The sequence below is a fragment of the Marmota monax genome, unplaced genomic scaffold (assembly GCF_021218885.2).
Source record: "Marmota monax isolate L192 unplaced genomic scaffold, Marmota_monax_Labrador192_F-V1.1 WCK01_AAM20220418_F8-fsc00114, whole genome shotgun sequence".
NCBI lineage: Eukaryota > Metazoa > Chordata > Mammalia > Rodentia > Sciuridae > Marmota > Marmota monax.
Genome location: NW_026694943.1, coordinates 74,040 through 94,758, shown reverse-complemented (window position 1 = coordinate 94,758; position 20,719 = coordinate 74,040). Strand labels below are relative to the sequence as shown.

Here is a 20,719-nt window from a genome sequence, read left to right as displayed (position 1 = left end):
TCTGGGTTCTTATTTGGTTCTTATCTCACCATAACATCTCTTTAAAACCATCTTTCCTAAAATCTTCAGAGAACAGCAATTGTGCGGCAGATTCTCATTATTTATACCACCCTCTCTAGATGCCTGGTTTCTGGTTCCATTGCCTACACTGCTCTCTCTCTCTCTCTCTCTCTCTCTCTCTCTCTCTCTCTCTCTCTGTCTCTTTCTCTCTCTTCATTTCCCTTTATTTTATTAGGACTCCAATCATATCTCATTCCTCCCATTTACCCCAAAGTGATTTACCTAAGCTCAAGACTAAGGCTTGGAAGAACAAAGAGATAAGGGAGACCAGGTTGACAAAGACAAAATTTCTCTTTGGAATGGAGACTGTGGAGAAGAAGAATGAATACCTTTCCTGTTAACAGATCTTATTCCATTCTAAAACTAAAAACCCAAAGAGGATCTGTCTAATCACTGGTAAGCCTACTTACGAACACAGGGCTTTTCCCTGTCTTGTCCTTTTCTTTTCCACTTTTGCCTGCATCCCACTTTTCTGCATTGATGTCAGCTTCACTCCATTCTGGCCAGATTGGGAATTTCCCCTTCTTTTGTTCACCAGAACTGGGTACTACATTGCTGCCAAAGGAGTACAGCCTAAAGAGAAAGGGGCGGGATTAGTTTAATTAAAATTTCCAAGATAAAAATATTGAACTAATTGCATGACATACCTTTAATTATCTTGTCAGCAGAATATGTTAAAGACATTTGTCAATCAGACAGCTTCTATATGTTTAGATTCTACAACTGAAATGACCCCAGAGAGATTATTTTAGAAGCATATTTTGATCATAAATTAATCCCTGCTTGTTAATGCAAGATACTCAAAACAAGTTATGAATAGAACTTTGTATGTATATTATCCTGAACACATAAGGATATTAAATATAATTCACACTTCCAAAAATCTTTTACTCATAATAGTAACAATTCTGAAATATCAGTTCAAACGTAATAATTTTGATTTACCCTATTATAAAAGTACTACATCATTATTATTTTAAAAGAAATCTACAAAATACAAATCAGGCAAATAAAAACATATCCCCCCTCCCCGCAACACCACCATTAATGGCTGCAATCTATCCTCTCAGACCAACATGGAAGATACACATATTTATTCAAAATTAAAATCATTCTGAATTTTCTTTTATAATATATGTTATCAGTATATTATTATATGTTTAACCATGTCTATACATGGATATCAAAGTAGTAATTTAATGACTGCATATTCTAGTGTATATTCTATAAATACCATATTTTGTTTAACTGAGCCTCCATATTTGGAGGACACCATATTTGGAAATTTGGGGGCTTTGATTTTAAAAAACATTCATTTTTATAAACAAGACTACTTAAAAGGTGATTATCTTTTATTATTTATTATTGATTATCCTTTATTGATCATTCATTATTGTTAATTTAAAATCAAAAGTAGGAATCTTACTTAATTTCTCAAGTTTTTAAACTGCTCATGAGGCTAGAATGCTGCTTCAGATCTTGGAATAAGCAGTTGAAAAAAAATAACAAAGATATTGCCCTTAAAATGTTCAAATTCTAGGGGCTGGTTGTGGCTCAGTGGTAGAGCTCTTGCCTAGCATGTGCAAGGTACTGAGTTCAATTCTCAACACCACATATAAAGAAATGAATAAAATAACAATCCATCAACATAAAAAAAGTTCACGTTCTAGTGAGTTGTAGATACAAAATAAATAGCATAAATCGAGGTAAATATTTACCATTGTTTTAGCAGTGAAAAATGCTCAGGGGAAGTATAAAACAGGAGGAAGAAAACTAAAAACTATGGTAAGTGCTCTTTGAAACAGTAAAGGAAAGGATCTATAATAAGGTAAGAATTAAGTAAATAGTTAAAGTAAGTGATGGATCAAGTCAAGTGGCTATCCATAGGAAGAATGTTCTAGGTGCAGGAAATAGCAAATATAAATATCACAAAGGAATCTTCCAGAAGCAAAGAGTATGCTGACTTTTATTAAGAATAATTTGGAGACCAGTATGGCTGGAAGGTGACTAGAAGGGGAAGTGAAGGGACCTGACTCCAGAGAACAACAGGAAACATGAATATGGTACATGTTATTTGAAACAGGGAAGAGCAAGACAGGTGGCCAAAGCGAGGTTGAATAAGAGGAAAACATGGTAGGATTAAATTTTGAGCATTATTTTTGAGACAAGGGAGACTTCTCAGAAGGTTTTGAGACAACATGTGAGAGCTCATGGTGGCCTGGACCAGGTGATGACTGCAGAGAAGGCAAGGAGTAGGGATGTAAAGACCTTGGGGTGGTCAAGACCCAGGATAGGAGGTGGAAATGTCTGGGGCTTAGAGTTACTGGAAAGGTTAATGTTAAGGCTACTTATCAATTAATAGAAAAATAGTTCAATATGTTAGCAGTTTCCACAGTGCCTTGACACTCTGCATTTAAATATCAGAAATATAAGGAGGAAACAACTAAGAAAACTGAGGGGAAAAGCAGTCAGTGAATAATGATCCCTGCCTATACTCTTCCTGGTCCCTGGACACCAAAGATTCTTGACCTTCCATGGCAAAAGGGAGTTTGTAGGTGTGACTAAGTTAAGTATCTTGAGATGAGAAGGTTATTCTGGAGTATCTGGATGGGCCCAATGTCACCCCAAAGGTCCTAAAATGTGGAATAAGGAGACAGAAGAAGTGACTCCCGAAGAATGGTCCAAAGCAAAATTCCTGGCTGTGGAGGTGAAGAAAGGTGGCCACAGTTCAAGGCATGCCAGAGTGTTCTAGATGCTGGAAAAGATAAGAAAGGAACTCTCTTCTTGAGCGTCCAGGAAGGAAGGCAGCCCTTCTGACACCTTGAGCCTAGCTCACTTTGGATTTCTAACCTTTGGAATTTGGAGACAATAAATATGTGTGATTTTAAGCCACTGAACTTGTTGTATTTTATTAGAGCAGCAACAGGAAACTGACCTCGTGAGAAAGGTAAAGCATAGCAAAAGGTGGTGCCCTGAAAACCAAGTGAGGCAGTTTTTTTTTTTTTTTTTTAATGAGGGAATAAGCAACAGATCCAAATGCTGCTGATCGTTCAAGAAATGGAAAATAAAAAGAAATAGATGTTGAATTTACCAACAAGACACTTGAATCCTCTCTCCCAGAAGGCAAGAACTGGGGGGAGGACTTTCCTGGATGTTACAGCAATGCTCTCCTCTCTCCTCTCGTCTATTCCTAGTGCTTCATTTTTATGGCACCTGACAGCTCTCTCCGGAATCCTTTATTCATGAGCTTATTGTGTGTCTCCTCGGGCAGGATTTGGGCATTCCACAGTGGTAGGGAACTTTGGAGTTTTTGTCAATTTCCTGTATCTTTAGCAAGTAGAACAGTGCCTGAACAAAGCAGGAAATCTGTCTCTATTTATATGAACTAAAAGAAGGAATGTCTTTTGTCTCTTTATTTTTACAGTTCCTAATTAGAGTTGCTTCAAATTGGGGTATGTAGGTAGAGATGCCCAGATGCTCACTCCTCCTATTTCTGTTTCTTTGGCAGTTTGGCTGATAATGTGTGCAATGATGCGTTGGCAAATACGATATGGGGAGATGTGCTGTATCCCTCCTTCAGGCTTCTCAGACATTCTGTCGCTCTTTCCCTGCTTGATACTGGCTGTATGCTATGAAGACACCTTAGAAAATGGTTACACCACAGATTGAGGGAGCCAGGAACCCTATTCAGCAAACCATATTTAACAAATGCAGACCACCACTGTACATCCTCTTTCAGGCTCTGTTATGACTGATAAATATCCTTGTTGCATTAAATTGCTGAGGTGTGGCAGGTGTTCGATATTATAGCTAGTATTAATAGCATTGATTAATGCAGAGCGTAGCTCTTGGGATTTCAATATCATCTTAAATCATATATATATATATATATATATATATATATATATACACACACACATATATACATACATATATATGTATCTATAAATGTATGCTAGTTATATAACAGATTATTTTTCTATCATCTTAAATTTTTTTTAAAAGATCAGTTTTTAAAACTCTTTTTTTTAACATTTATTTTTTAGTTGTAGACGGACACAATGCAATGCCTTTATTTTTATGTGGTGCTGAGGCTCAAACCCGGGTCCCGCCCATGCTAGGCGAATGTTCTACCGCTGAGCCACAATCCCAACCCTTATCATCTTCAATTTTCTAACTCTTGATTTTCTTGTTTGTTGTGACTTCAGCTTCTTTTGTGTATTTTTATATGTTTGTCCTTCTTAGAATTTTCCTCTCCTCCTCTACCCTTCTGCTGAGGTCATCTGTGTTGAGAATATGTTCTTTCAATATAATATTGACTTTTCTTCTTTTGGAAATTCCAGTGACTAAGGCCACCAGGACTACAGAAATACTCACAAAGCGGCTATCAATCCAGCAAGTCCCAGTCGAAGTGTTCATTTGTCGCGCATGACTTTCTCTTTCTTTGGAGTTACTGTCCTCTAAAGGGATTTAAACTCTGAAAGCCATGCCTTTCTCTGAGGTTGGAGCACTCCCTTTCCTCATTTCCTCAGGACTGTGTCCTACATGTGTAAAAATAAAATATTATAAAGGAATGGCTCAGGAGAGATTCCTTGATCTTCAACTCCCTCCTCATTTCTGGATCCTAAAGATTCTTATTAAAATAAAAGCACCTCTAGGTATCATTATTTTCTAAAGAAAAAACTCAATCTACTATCTTACTGGAAAAGAAAGTCTGAGAATATATACATTGTTAAGAAGAAGTCCTAAGAATATGTGAGGTAAAGATGAATAGAATAACTGACAAGGAAAACTATAAGTTCTTCATAGTATTAACAGAAAACTCAAGACTTATAAAATCTTCATTTTATTGAGGATTGGGATACACCTACAGATGAAAAGAAATTGGTGATTTTGTATCCCTAAAAAAAATAAAAATGATAAAATAACTTCTTTCAGGAAGCTCAAAATATTAAAACCTATTATTTGAAAGGACCATCTAATTTTTAAAGAAGTAATGGCTCCACCAAAATTGTATTTTGCTTCTCTTTTCATTCTGTTAAGTGTCAGTAAACGTTCTGGCTCCCTTTATCACTAACTGGCATGCTTTCCTCGGAACACATCAAAGGTGTTTCCACAGAATAATACTTAAAAGATCTGATTAGAGGTGTCAAATCAGTCCAAAAGATCACCTGTAGTGTTATGCACACAACACAAACTCTGTGTGAATACAGCCCAATGTCAAATGAACTGTAGGCTTCAAATGACCATGTCACTTTTGAAACTTGGCACAGGCACAGTATGTATGCCTTTGAAGTCTGCTGGCAGAGTGGCCCTAGTGCTCTGGCATACTTGGGAGCCTCTAAGTATTCAGAGCACGTTATTCCTGGTCTCATCAATTCTGAGAATGAGCTAATTTTTAATCACAAAGCAATCAAAGAATATTTAGGAACTCATAATATTAGAAAATAAATTGCCAAGCTTTATAAAATCTAAACATGCAGCCCTGAAAATCAGCTATCCACAGCTACTTTATTCATTTAGCAGTATAGTCAATTAGTAGTAAATGATTCAATTCATTAAAATTACAAGTTGGGGGCTGGGGTTGTGGCTCAGAGGTAGAGCGCTGGCCTACCATGCGTGAGGCACTGGTTTCGATCCTCAACACCACATAAAAATAAAATGAAGATATTGTGTCCACCTATAGCTAAAAAATAAACTAAAAAAAATTACAAGTTGGATAAAAGATTTCAAAGATAAATACAATAATATGGTGGAAATATTACTTTAAAAACATCTTATTAAAATCAGCAAGGAATGTTTATAATATAAAATCTGTATATTCCAAATGGCCAATGTGGAATATTCTAAAATAAGCCCATGTTTGGAGGGAGGAAAAAATTTGGATAGCCAGGCAAAATGCTGGATTCCAGAGGATAAATTCTAAGTGTGAGTGAGTCTGTTTCCAGAGGAAAGAGGCTAAGCACAAAGGAAGCAAATGATTATGACTGAGAATCATTGGAAAATATGGGTGGACTAATCACAGAAAGAACTTGTTGAATTTGGGGCTAAAATATCATAATCCACAGGTAAATACTAAGAAATGGATTTGGACAGTAGCAAACCAAGCTTGAAAGTCTATAAATCTATCCTGGAAAAGAAGCTATAGTTAACCCTATAAATGTTGGAAGATTAAAAAGTCTTCATGAAGGAGCAGGTAGCTAGAGGGTTCATAAGCTCCTAGACTTGAACCAAGACAGGCACAGCTGCTCCTGTAGATTATGGTATAACAAGCAAGGTGCCATTTCCTGTAATTCTATGAGGAAACAGAGAAAAGTGAAGAGGGGACAGCCTTCTGCACAATGTGTGTGGCACCAGGGGTAGCACTTCCAAGGTAACAGAAATGGTCCAAATTTCCAATGCTAAGACTTAGGAGGGCGGGCTAATATAAAACTTAGGGAAAAAATGCTCATGGCAAATGCATCCATTAATCAGAAGAGACTGCTTTTGTATTGGAGCAAACTGCTACAGGTCATCAGAAATTAACTATAGCAGGCAAACTGTGGTTTGGTTCTAGAACTCCTAGGGAGGGGTCAGAGTTCAGAGGAAAGAAGTATTCTTCAGAGAGTTTGTCAACTGATAAGAAATTATTTCAATATTTTAAGAGCCACACTGTCCTTTTTGTCCTTTCTATGAGAGTACACCAACTGCATTTCAGCAATTAGTAGAGTTGATCATCCTTAAAGATTATCAATGGCAGAGAATTATGTGCATGAGTTTAAATTATCTACAACAGATGAACTAAAAAACTAAAATTATGGAGCAAAATTAAGAGAAAATTACATATCAACTTTGGGGAGAGATATTGAAGGATACCTAAATTAATGAATATCTATAGATATATACATATATAAATATATAGAATCAATATTGGTAAGACATTAGTGCACCCCAAATTGACGGAGTTTCAAGATAATCTAAATCAAAATCCTAGCAGGTTTTTCTTAAAGAGTTTGACAAGCTGATTCTAAATATCATATGGAAGCACAAATAATCCTGAATAGGCAAAACAACTTTGAAAAAAAAGAAACATATTGAAAGACTAAATAATATTTGTGTTGTAGTCTCATTAGTAAAGCTACATTAATTACATTAATTGGATGGTAAGATGGTGGCATTAAGACAAACAGATCAAAGGAATAGATATGAGAGTTGAAAAATAGGCCCACATGCACATAGAGACAACTGATTTTTACCCCAATCACAACCTATGTGTGTAAGGAGGTGGGGGAAAAAGGAAAGAAGAGGAGCCTGGAATTTTAAAGCATGAATTAAGGAAATTCAAAACATAACTTCACAAGAACAATATTATCTGTTCATAGACTCATAATATGTAGTTAAATTTAAGTCTACACTCTGTCATATACTTGATTGTCAAGTCGTACTACATAGGATATATTTTGTCTCCATCATATACACTATTTTTGGAAAAAAAAATAGTGCATAATTTGGAATTGGAAAAACATCAAAGTTGTCTTTATGTATAATAATTAAGTTTATTAAAATATATTTTATATTTTATAATCCTATTATTAACAAAATACTAAAAAATAACATTTTTGAAACTTTAAAGCACTCATTAACCACATATTTTTCAAAGGCAACAAAATGACAAGATTACATAACACAATAAAAGATCCTTGAAAAATTATCTTCAAGGAAAACATTGGCTGGTACAAATGTATACAGCCATTGGAGACTTTTAAGCATTAATAATAAAAGCCCAACTGAATCTGCTTTACGGAGACACAGACACATTCATATATCTGCTTTAATTAGATTATTTTATGGAAGCTGCTTGCTGTAAGGGTATTAAAATTCCAATAAAATGAAGGTCTGGAATTTTGCCATTGTTTTCTTAGAGCAAGCTGTTCAGTGTAAGAACATGATTTTATTCCTAGTGGGAGGCAGTAGACTTAGGCAATGTGCAGTCAGATGCCTTCCTAAGTAAGTTGTGTCAAAATAGCCTGAAGGAATCTGAATATGAATAGAATTACACAATCGACTTAATTTGGGCTAAGGGCATTCTCAGCTAAGGGCATTCTTCAGAAAATCAAATATGTAAGGAAACAAACTGCAAATGGAAAGTGTTTTTAAAATCAAAAATATTTAAAACCTTCTTTCCCTTCCTTTTCACCAAAATTCTTTAAGTAGATATTCAATTTGAAAATTCAACATCTATCCATTTTTTCCCCAATACATTGCGCTTGAGTTAATACAGAGATTTAAAAGATTTTTGTTTCAATCCTCAAATAATTTAAAATTCGTGAGAATAAATACAGGAAATAGGCAAAATGTAAGGGCAAAAGTTGAAGAGTGTTATAACAAAGTTAAAAACGAAGTGCTTTCTTAGCACTCCCTCCCACAGGGAAAGTCAATGTTGTCTGCAGGAAAAGAAGACCTTTGGAATAGGATGGGATTGGGGTGGTGTGAAGGCCACTGCAGACACAGAAGAGGAGATGGGAAGGGGGGTGGAGGAGGAAAGGTGGAAGAATGGTAGTATATTTGTATTGGGCTGATGCAGGGGTAGGAGGGAGCTGAAACTGAAGCTTTCTCACTCTCTCTCCCCACCCTACATCCGCCTCCCTGTTCCTCTACTTCTCCTTTCTTTCCTTCCTTCAATCTATTTTTTTTTAAGCAGAAACATCTTACCAGCCTTTTGGTATAGTGAGAAGGTTACTAATAGCATCTGCATATAAAGTAAACTGGATAAGAACAAACCTGACTAAAGGCCAGGGGATTTGAATGTTTTCTTTGTGGTTCTACCTGGAGTTACTAAGGGCCTCAACTTCAGGAAGTCAGGGAAGAAAATAAATGGGAGCCAAGGATAAAAATTAGAAGAACAAAGAAAAGAGCTGGATGTAATAGGAAAGGAGAGGAAGGGGTCAGAGGTGACTGACCTCTGAGTTAGGGTGACTGGAAGTTGGTGATAACGTTCTCTAATAGGAGCAACACAGGAGTGTGGCCTTTTGGGAGAGAAGAGGAGGCCTCTGGTTTTGTCAGGTTTGATTTGGAGCAGGAGGACACACCAGAGTGGGTTTTCCTACTTACACAGGAGCTTATTTTCATGACAAGGATCACAGATGTTAATTTAGCTGAATTAAATCAGGAACAGTTGTTTTTGATGATCAAAAGGAAGTAAAAAGAGATTTTAAGTCAGACCATCCGAGAATGACTTACTTTGGGGTGTGGAAGGAAGAAAACAAGGTGGGGCTAATGGGACAGAGAGGAGCAGAAAAGAGCCAGAAAGCAGAGATTGAGCTGCAGTTCTGTGTGTTCCCTTGCGGGTGTCTGAGCAGCCTGGCATAGGCTGCTGTGCTGCTCTGGCCCCAAGTCAAGTATGCAGGCCGCTAGGATCTTCAGCTTCTGCCATTTCCCAGGATATGACACCTTCAGCAGCAAAGCCGAGATTTATGAAGAGCAAACATTATCATGGTATGCAAATACACCACACAGCCTTCCTAATGACTCCAGTCGGAATCCAGGAAGGGAACAAACAGGTCTGTAGGACCCAAAGGCTCCTACATGCACAGGCTCAAGCCACCCTATTTTTACACAGACCCAACTATTTTTCTCATAACATCATTTCTTGCGGTGTAAATTAGTCTTAAATTTTTCCTAGACCTTGACCCAAGGTACAGCAAGCATGTAACTTTGTCTCATTTATTCATCTGCCTTTTCCATCACAGTACTATGCGGAAGTGTCCTGCTATGAATTTGTGCAGTACACAGACTTAACCCTTGACTTTAACCTTATCCAGTTAAACTCTCACTGCATTTCTGGCTCATGCCTGGGACAAAATCAAGCAAAATAGCCACAGTCCTTCCTTCTTTCTCTCCCTTTCCTTGTACATCCACAAGGATTTGATGACATGTATTTTATTAATGACTAAACTGACATGTGCTCTATTCTTGGAATCAATAGATGGTGCCCCTGAATACCCCCCTCTACTAAAAGGGGTCCTCTTGGAGTTGTGTTACTCAAATACAAATGCTACAGAATGACTGAAAGTGAAGAGCCTGGTGGCAGCTTTGGGTTGACCCTGGCTCCTGAACCCTCTCCATGGACTGGAGACTGGGGGTTGAGGTTGGGGGCAGAAAGGGCCCACTGGTAGTCTTTTGAGAACTTAACTGAAGTGATATATAAAATTCTGATATTAATCAGAAGAATGGAAGAAAAATAAAATATTTGAAATACAGTGTTCATTTTGACACCGGTAACCAAAACAAAACAAATTGTAAGTATTTAAAATATACCATGTATTAATTCAGTTCATTCAGTAATATAAATAAATGTGCCTACCGCCATATAAAATGGAATTCATTAGTTTGCACCTACCTTGGAAAGGAAGGTTCACAATAAAATTTAAGGAAAGACCCATTGGGTGAAAATGAGAAAGACTGGCAATATTTCATCCAATCTTTCATGTTACACAAATTTGTCAAACATATATTTTTAAACTGTCCTGGATATAATTTTTAGTCATTTTATCTCACGTTTAGTGGCAAAATAAGTTTATTATATATTATTTAAATTAATTCCTTGATTTAAATAATCTGTGGCCTAGAAATGTCAAAGTAACATGAAAGTCAATTAATTGTTTTTAAATATTCCCTTTTCATGGAGCACTGGCCTGCTCATCCAGAAGCATTAGCAATGATGCTGTGAGTATCAAAGCATAAATTTGATTGTTTTTAGTTAACAATGAGTAACTCATTCTATGAGTCTATAAATTTAAATCTTTTCAAACTAACCTTTTTACCTGTCTAATAATTCCCCAGAGCAAACTTAAATCTGCTTCTGCCTCAAAGCTAAGAAAACTCAAATATGAGCAACTAAAAAAATTTTTTAAAAAAAGGCTTTATTGTCAGAGATGGTTCACAGACAATGTCAACTTTGAATGAATTACTACATAAATGTTCAGGTGAAGATTATTTCAATGGGAGATCTAAAGGCAGGCACCGTTAAGATGAGGGCTTTTTGGCTGAAGGTTTTACTAAGAATTTGCTAGTGACATGTATCTAAAGCCCTGATCTGCACCAACTGTTTCCTGGGGATGGGATGCCTATGACAGGACCTCTTCCCTCTGGCTTCTCATGGTCTCACCCTCCAATTCAGAGGGATTTATGGCTTGGCTACTATGCCAGGGTTCCAGTTCACCTCAGTCAAATCACACATGCACTTATTAAATACACACTGTGTCAGCCCCCAGGAGAACACAAATGACTTAGGTGAGGTGTTCAGAAATCTGTCCTTGAATCTCATGGACACACATTGTTTTCCTTTTCTTTTCAGACATGATGACATCACTGCCACATTATACTGCCACTGCAGGATGGAACCTTGGCTTCTGCAGTCTTCAACCACAATTAGCTCCCATGCCAGCAAACCCAACCCTCTTTCACTGTGTTTCTCAATGTATCAGGAGTGCCCAGAATTGGACATGTCCCATTCTCTCAGACCACTGCCTTTTGTTGCTACGATGATTTTAATCCAGCACCAGATCCATGTATGTGGAATTATACCTCATAAATCATTATTTGGTTATTTAAAGTCATTTGCCTCCCCACTACATAGAGTTCAAGTTCTTTAATCTGTCCCTCTCCTACTGAACACTCACTTTAGATCTTTGATGTGTCAGCACTGAGTCAGTTCATAACCCTCCACCCAGCCAAGGAGCACCATCTCACTGCCCAGTAGCTGTTAAAGGTTTGGAGGAGTAGCTCCAGAGGGAAGCAGCTTCCTCTCCTCTGGCTCACACAAGCCTCACACGGGAAGTCTCAAGATTTCTTTTACCTAACCCCAAGCTGACACCTATGATTTCTAATACGCCCCTCCCCTTCACCATACCAAAAATCGTGATGTCACCATATATTTCCTACTTACTTCTGCATAAATCTTACCCCAGTCCAGTTTACAGATCCTTTGATAAAAGCTACCATGTTTCACAATCCCTTACTCTTCAGGGCTCACTGGTGACTTGAGAAGGAGATATGATCTTTAAATGGTTGGGAAATGTACATAGAGTTCCCTCTGGAGAAGTTTCTATCAATGAAATTAACCTCTTAAATTTGTTAATTGACTTGAGTTGTTAAGATCCACAAAGGTCAACTGGGGAAATCACAAAGCTCAGTACGCACCTGGTTTCCTTCCTCCAGGGTCCCTTCTCCTACCTCTGCCTTTCCATGTGGACTCTAAGGAGTGACCCTGGAGCTATACAGGACACCTCCTTACTCTGACTTGCTTTCTTTGGAAGGTTCTTTTTCTGATCTCTGCAGGCAGAGGATCATCTCACTTACCAACCACGATGCTTATTTCGCTGAACCTGCTCTCTTGAATCTCATGAGGATGTGGGGAAAAGGGTACACTTGTACATTGCTGGTGGGACTGCAGATTGGTGCAGCCAATTTGGAAAGCAGTATGGAGATTTCTTGGAAAGCTGGGAATGGAGCCACCATTTGACCCAGCTATTCCCCTTCTTGGTCTATTCCCTAAACACCTAAAAAGAGCATGCTACAGGGACACTGCTACATCGATGTTCATAGCAGCACAATTCACAATAGCAAGACTGTGGAACCAACCTAGATGCCCTTCAATAGACGAATGGATAAAAAAAATGTGGCATTTATACACAATGGAGTATTACTCTGCATTAAAAAAATGACAAAATCATAGAATTTACAGGGAAATGGATGGCATTAGAGCAGATTATGCTAAGTGAAGCTAGCCAATCCCTAAAAAACAAATGCCAAATGTCTTCTTTGATATAAGGAGAGTAACTAAGAACAGAGTAGGGTCGAAGAGCAGGAGAAGAAGATTAACATTTAACAGGGATGAGAGGTGGGAGGGAAAGGGAGAGAGAAGGGAAATTGCATGGTAATGGAAGGAGACCCTCAGGGTTATACAGTGGAGGGGGTAGAGAGAGAGGAGGGGAGGGGAGGGGAGAGGTGGGGAGGGGGGAGGGTGGAGGATGGGAAAGGCAGCGGAGCACAACAGACACTAGTATGGCAATTTGTAAATCAATGGATGTGTAACTGATGTGATTCTGCAATCTGTGTATGGGGTGAAGGTGGGAGTTCATAACCCACTTGAATCAAAGTGTGGAATATGATATGTCAAGAAATTTGTAATGTTTTGAACAACCCACAATAAAAAATTAAAAAAAAAAAAAGAACTCACTGAATATTCAGTAAGATATTTATTTCATGTTGATTTAATATTATTATCATAATTCAGCTTTTGCAATAGTCCTGTCTTCAAATTTCATAGAAACAGATGTTAGTCTTTTCCAAAAATTCTACAATATTTAGATGTGCCTTATGTTTACAAAGAGATTCACTTGAAGACTAAAAAATGCATTTCAATTCTGTTTTGGAAAGAGGTTTGAAGATATTTCATCATCATTACTAATCTAAAAGTCTATACAGTTCTCTTTAGTAGAACAGATTATTTGTTTTTCCATCTTTGTTTGAATGTACTATTAGAAGTGAAACAAAATTTTGGGCCTATAAATGCCATATTGCATTCCAATCTCAAACTGCCCATTAATGTGCCAGATATTGTAGTGTAGGAAGGTCTGTATTAATACTTCTAATACCATTTTCCCCACATTTTATTGAATGTCTACTATCTTTTAATAATTAAATCATATGCCTTCTTTGCCTCTGATGTAATATCCGTGATATACAAAGGCTTCTATTTAGTACTTCAAGAAGATAAAATTTTTGTCTTGATATCACTACAAATCGTTCTAGAGGTATCTAACCAGTTAAAGAATCTTTGCCATGCCTACTAATTATCAAATCAATAATACATCAAATCAATGCATTTGGCTGGGCACAGTGGCGGCACGCCTATAATCCCAGGGGCTCAGGAGGCTGAAACGGGAGGATTGTGAATTTAAAGCCATCCTTAGCAATGGGGAGGCACTAAGCAACCCAGAGAGACCCTGTCTCTAAATAAAATACAAAATAGGCCTGGGGATGTGGCTCAGTGGCTGAGTGACCCTGAATTTAATCCCTGGTACCCAAAAAAAACAAATCAATTAATTTAAATGTGTTTATAATTGTGAATTATTATTAGATATCATTACAGACTGAGTGTCTAGGATCCCGCAAATGCATATGTTGAAACCTGAAGTCACAAAGGAGTAGTATTAGGACGTGGGGCGTTTGGGAGGTAATTAGGTCATGTGAGGCTCTCAAGATGGGGTTAATGTCCTTATAAAAAGAGGTAAGAATGAGCTCTCCCTCCTTCTCTACCCTGTAAAGGTGCAAAACAAAGACAACAACATGTGAATCCACAAGAAGGTCCTCACTAGCATCTGACCATGCCACGCCCTGAACTTGGATTTCCAGCGTTTACAACTGGGAGGAATTGGTGTTGGTTGTTTAAGCTGCCCAGTCTACAATATTCTGTTAAAACAGCTAGAACTAAGATGAGTAAAGAGAACAAGAGTAACACCCTGTGAAAGGGTGGTAAAAATTATGTTAAAATCTGTTATGTGAAAAAGTTACAACCTGGAAAAACCAATTAAGTCAAGATGTTAAACCTTTTACTATAACAAAATGCCTTTATTATGGACTCAGAAGAGTTTTTAAAAAATCTATAGACTCATAGGAGTTTAGAATAGTAGGAAAAATAAAACAGAAAAAAGAACAAGAAGTGTGTGGTGAAAGCCATTTTAATTAGATATGCTCTTTAAAGACAGAAAACAAACGTCAGAATATAAAATGATGTGCCCGAGACCACAAAAATCACTAGTGCCAGGGTCAATCCTGGAAGAGAGATTTCATACTGGAGGTTACAGAGGACTAGAGATAAAAACGTAATAACAATGACTGAATCTAATGTAAAAACTGGCAACTCAGTAACTGGCATGATTTTCATTGCTGATTCATGGTCATATTTACTTATGAATTAAAGTCATAGTTCATTCTGCTGTATTCCTAGTGACCTCTTGGTTTTTGAACTGTGCCAATAGCTGAGCAAATAGGAAAAGAAAGGAGAATTGGAATTCCAAAAGAATGAAAACCAAGGTAGGTAGCTAACCTATAAGCTCATTTAATAAACAGAAGAGCTTATTACGTGCTAGTCACCTTAGTAGGTAAAAGTCAGACATGGCCCTTGATCAAGACTGACACATCATTTTAGGGCAAAAAAGAGAAGCAACGGATGGCAGCTCGGGAGAATAGAGTATTATGGGATGCCTTTTTCCAAGGCTCTGAAAACCTTTTTTTCTTATTTCTGCATCCAGGATGAGTGAGTTGCTTTTATTGGATGTGTAACTACAAGGTGTGGTTAAGGCAACATAAAAATTTCCTCTAAATTTTCCCAGTGTATCTCAAATGACAGTCATAGTGGAGCTTTGCTAGACTTTGACCCCTGTACCTTATGGCAGGTAGCACTTTGTTTGTCTTCTGTCTATGATTTTGCCTGGTATCTCTGATTACTTCTTCAATAAACCTCAGAGGATAGACCTGATTTACAATGAACTCTACATCCTATCATTTAAGGCTACTGCAAAATCTGATTTGGTATTTAACACTTAGTAGTTTGTAGCAAAGCCTGGCTTTTTAAATTTTTGATAACAGCCCTTTTTTCTTCTATTTTCATAAATGAAAGCATATTGATAAAATTCTTCTCCTGGAAGAGAGAAACATGTGAGAAACACATTATCATGACGAAAAGAAAACAGAAGTCCTGGCAAGGGACAAGTCAGTGACCTACCAGCAAGGACCCTGTCTCTACTGTGTGCTCCACCCTCACAGGGCAGGGCCAGGTCATGTATTCTGTAGCATCTGGTTTTATCAGTTTCTTCATGGGAGTTAACAATTTCCTCTCTTTCAGAATATAAACTCAAAATCAATATGAACTGGAAGTCAAAGATTTTCCCTAGCTCCTAACGAGTTGTGAGCCTTCAGTGTGCATTAATCATCATTGCATAATCATCATTGAGTAAGCTATTTTTTTTTCTTTGGTGTATTTAAAGTTCTTTTGCAATACTGTTACAATCTCTTAGTCAAACACTATCATGCATGCATTTATTCACTCGTTTAATATTTGTATGACCCAAGAACTATTCTAGGCATTAAGAACTGACAGTGTATAAAAAGAAAAAAAAAGTCTTCATGAAAACTACATTCTGTTACGAAGACAAATTTAAAGACATAATTTTTAAAAGATGAAATATGTTCAAGAAGGAAAAACAAACAAACAAACAAACAAAAAAGCCCAATGGAGAAAAATAAAGCAGTGAAGGAAGATAAGGAGTGTTTTGGTTTTGATTTTGGTTTGGGCAGGAAAGTGAGGTTTGTAATTTTAAATCAGGTGTTCCAAGAGGATGACAGGAGAAGATGACAGGTAGGCAAACACATGAAGGGGGTGAAGGAGAAATCATATGGAGATCTGGAGGAAAGAGCTTTCCACCAGCGGAAACTGCAAGTGCAAAGTCCCTGGGGTGAGAACAAGCCTGAGGTGTTTCCAAAAGTATAGAAGATGCTACTTAATCTGAAGTTAAGTGAACAAAGTTTAGATTAGAGAAGAAACAGAGACCTAATCCTCTAGGACTTTGTAGGCCTTGAACCTATAAGAATGGAAGCCATTAAACAACATTGAAATGGCCCAATTTGTCCTGGTACACAGAAATAAAACAATCATGTTAAAATCACTTACATATATAACACAGTATTTGAAATTTAAGGTAATAACATGAATGTATCATCTTCCAGATAGTTGGAAATCTGCCTGGGACTAGAGAATTACAGATGCTGGAATAAGTCCAGAAAAAGAGTTCTCAAAGTGAAAGAGTTTAAACTAGGGATCTGTGAACAAAAGTCCAATATGGATTCTTTAGGCAAGGAAGGAGATGCCCAAACATCAAGGGTTTAAGAAAACAATTTAGGGGCTGGGGATGTGGCTCAAGCGGTAGCGCGCTCGCCTGGCATGCCTGCGGCCTGGGTTCGATCCTCAGCACCACATACAAGCAAAGATGTTGTGTCCACCGAAAACTAAAAAATAAATATTAAAAAATTAAAAAAAAGAAAACAATTTAGTATCCACCCACTGTAGGCATCGCATGAAGAACATGATTATCCCAATGAAGTAGGGTCAGGTCTTTGGCATTCTCTCAAAGCTGGAATGTACTAGAACTTATATACATTTAAGCCATAGGATATTGTTTAATATTAATTACTAGTTATTAATTCATAACGATTAAATAGTTATGCTATTGATGACCAGATATCGCCAAAGGAAAAAGATCAACAACACCTTATACCAACACGCAGAAAGGAGCATTATAAAGATCCCACGAGTTGTGGTCTCCTCAGAGTGAACGTTAGTAACTCGAACTATACACCTCAACTATTTTAATTTTCTGAAGCCACTTTATATCTGATTCCATCTGATACAAAGTAGGGGATCACCATTAAGATGAAAACTTTCTCTCTCTCATTATTGGGTCCAGGTAGACGTTGCCTTTACTGGAAGTCTTCGGCCCCTTCTGTAAGGAAGCTACAGCTTTTGAACTGCCTGATGGGGCTCCATGCAGAGGAAGGAGGGAGGTGGGGGATCTCAGGGTGGGAGTCAGACACAGTGAACTTCCAAAGCAAGAAAACCAGGGCCTCTGGGATAGGCGGTGGCTCAGGGGCGCCTCAGCTTTCCAGGGCAGATAGAGAAGCTGCAAGGGGCCCAGCTAACCTCCTGCCCGGGGTTCGCTCAGGGAGGCAGTCCCAGTGGCAGTAGCCAGTGGCTACTGGGGGAGGTGTGGGGGCGGATGGGCAGGCAGAGTCCCTTACTCTTTAGACTTTTCCGATCCGTGCGCGGAGTTGATCCGATTCACCTCTTTCTTTTTGCCTTGTTTGGAGGTCATGGCCGGGCTCTGAGCGCAGAGCGGCCGAGCACCCAGGGCACCGCGTGGGCGGTTGCCAGGAGACAGCGCTGCGTCCTGAGCACGGGGCGGGTCCTGCCTGGACCGAGCAAGCCGGCTGCAAGCCTGTCACCAGTCCCAACCAGGTGGAAACCGAGAGCTGGTGTATGGGGAGTAACTGAGGTGCCAGGCGAGGAATTAGTTGGATTGATGGCAGCTTTGATTAACTAACTGGAGTTCTGTTGGGCGGACTCTGCCTGGTTTTGCTCTTCTGAACTTAAGACACATGTGGCCTCTCCTGGAGGTTCAGCCCTTTGAATATTAGTATTCAGTGGATATTATTTGAGTCCCCCCCCCCACCCCCACACACACACACCAGGTCTTCTCTTGGCTAACATAAGAAGTTCCTTGAATAATTCTCAAGGAAACATTAAGGACACACCGAGTTTGCCCATGACTTAAAAACTACTGAGATTCAAAAAATGAATCTGGTGGGTGTAGGGGGTATGTTCCCTACAGGAATGACAAGTCAGGTCACCCTTAGTCACTTAAGGTTAGATGATGTAAGATATGTAAAATAATCATGCAGGTGTCTTAGCTATTCATATAAAAGAATAAATCCAAAGGGTACTTGATAGACTGTCTAGAAAAGTCTGTGGAGCCTGACCACACAGATCCAAGTAAACTAAGACTATTGAGACTGGCTCTTAATTATTAGTTAATCTATGAAGGTATTTATTAGTTATCTTGTCTTGGCTAGTTCTTCCCTTTGGGCCTCAGTTTACCCATTTATAAGCAGGAGATGCTAGTACCTAATTCACAGTTCTGTTTTGAGGATAAATAAGAAGCATGTAAAACATTAGGCACACCATAAAAGCACAGAAAAATAGAGGTCACTCTCTTACAGATGACAGCTCAGATGACTTCAAGGAGCAGACAGATAACATGAATAAATGAAGCCACCCAAGTAAATACTAAGTAGCGGGGCCTATATTTAGTTTGGAATAACTTTCATATTCATTAAAACAAAACAAAATGTTGTTCTGTCCCAACGTAGCTTCACTTCAGAGAGACTTCATGCACAACCCTAAGAACTCTAGGCTGTCTCTCCCACAAACCTAGAAATCTTTACATAAAATAAATACTTTCTGCTCTTGGGAAGAAGGTATTTCCCAGAGTACTAGTTGTGTAGATGAGAAGCAGAGAGGAAGTGAGCCTTGGCAAAGCAAATCTTTTGATTTCTCTGACAAATGAATGCCCATCCCCCTCCACCCAGCATAGTCTATGCCTTGTCAAACTGTTCTAAAATTATTACTATTGAGGGTTACAGAGATGACAGTCAGTAACTTCATTGTATTCCTATATGCAAATTAAATGAATTTAGTCAAAAGTATTAATGTTCTGACTGCAGGGGTGGCCTAAAAATCTCTCTATATACTATATCTGAAGGCAATGAAATCATCTTCAGAGCCTCCCTGCTTATCCCAGGACTGGAATTTCCAGAGAATTATCCTGAATGATAGTTTCTCACTAAACAATGAGGAAATGTAATCTTACACCAAATCTTATTAGAATTATCAAATGCATAGTCATAAGCATATGAAAAGACTCCTGGTTCAAAATAGCACAACTTAAGACAGGTAAGATTCATCTTGAGAAATGGCTATCCCTGAAGCCACTGTTAATGGCTGGAAGATACCAAAACCTGTAGAAAAGAAAAGCCGTAGAAATCAAAAGAACTACATACCACTCACATTTGTAGGAAAGCACTTCACAGCAAGAGAAGCAAAGTATCTTGCCAAAAGTTACAGGGATGATTATTGATGGAGTTTGGGCCACAAGCATTAAAATAGTTAAGTGCCAACTTTTAAGTCAAACATCATTCTTCCACTTAGAATCTGCTTTCTTAATATCTGTTAAAATAGGATTAACATAAGGGGATTGTCATCAGAATGGAATGAGAGAACTTGACAAGTATACAGTGCCTATGATATGCATATGTGGAATTTCTCTTCTTTCTGGAGTTAAAACACTGGTCAAGCTATGATTATAAGAAGGAAATATATTCCTTTGTAAAAATCTAGCTACAGACCTTAAGATGATATTTATATGTGTCAGTGCAAAAATGTAGCTGCCCTTTTTAAAAAAAAAACAATTTTTATAATCACAACCAATGTCACTTTGGAATTACAATAGCTGTAATTTACTGAGAGCCTGTGACATGTCAGGTTTAGGAAGAGGTTCTAACTCTTTTAGAGACAGACCTAGATTTGAATACTGATTTTTGTTAGCTGAATAATCATGGGTAAGTTGTTCAACTTCCATTTTCTTCATTTGTGAAAAAGGAAGAATAATACCTTAAATATGACTGACACATCATAATACTGTATCATAGATAAAGAAACTTCAGTGCAGAGAGGAAATGAACCTTGGAAACCATAATGCAGAGAAGATGTGGAGCAGGTGGTGAATGATATAGCAAGACAAATCATGTCATGGCCTAGACTCCCCAATACTACAGGTTAACTGTTCATGGCCTGGACTCCCCAATACTACAGGCTAACTGTTCAGGTTCTTACCTTTCAGTTGTTTGCCCTGAACCTCGATGCAGGGATCAACATTCAAAGACTAAAAACAAGAGCTTTAGAGCTACTAGGCATAGCACCTTTCCCCAATCTATACTTAATTTGGGGGGAAGAGATATTTGACTTAGGGCAGCAGCAGCCCCTGCTCCACAGGGAAGTGGTTAG

General features: G+C 38.1%; 1 protein-coding gene across 6 annotated transcripts in view; it reads right to left on the bottom strand.

Moving 5' to 3' along the window:
- Positions 1-18,011, bottom strand: part of Adgb (androglobin) — a 170,528-nt gene extending 152,517 nt beyond the window's left edge. For all 6 annotated transcript variants that reach the window (XM_046427449.2, XM_046427450.2, XM_046427451.2 and 3 more), the window contains exons 1-2: positions 17,899-18,011; positions 471-633 (exon numbers count right to left, since the gene is read on the bottom strand). In XM_046427449.2, the coding sequence (XP_046283405.1) occupies positions 471-633; positions 17,899-17,972 (237 nt within the window). In that variant the 5' untranslated portion in view covers positions 17,973-18,011. The remainder of the gene's footprint in view (positions 1-470; positions 634-17,898) is intronic.
- Between the last annotated feature and the right edge of the window lie 2,708 nt (positions 18,012-20,719).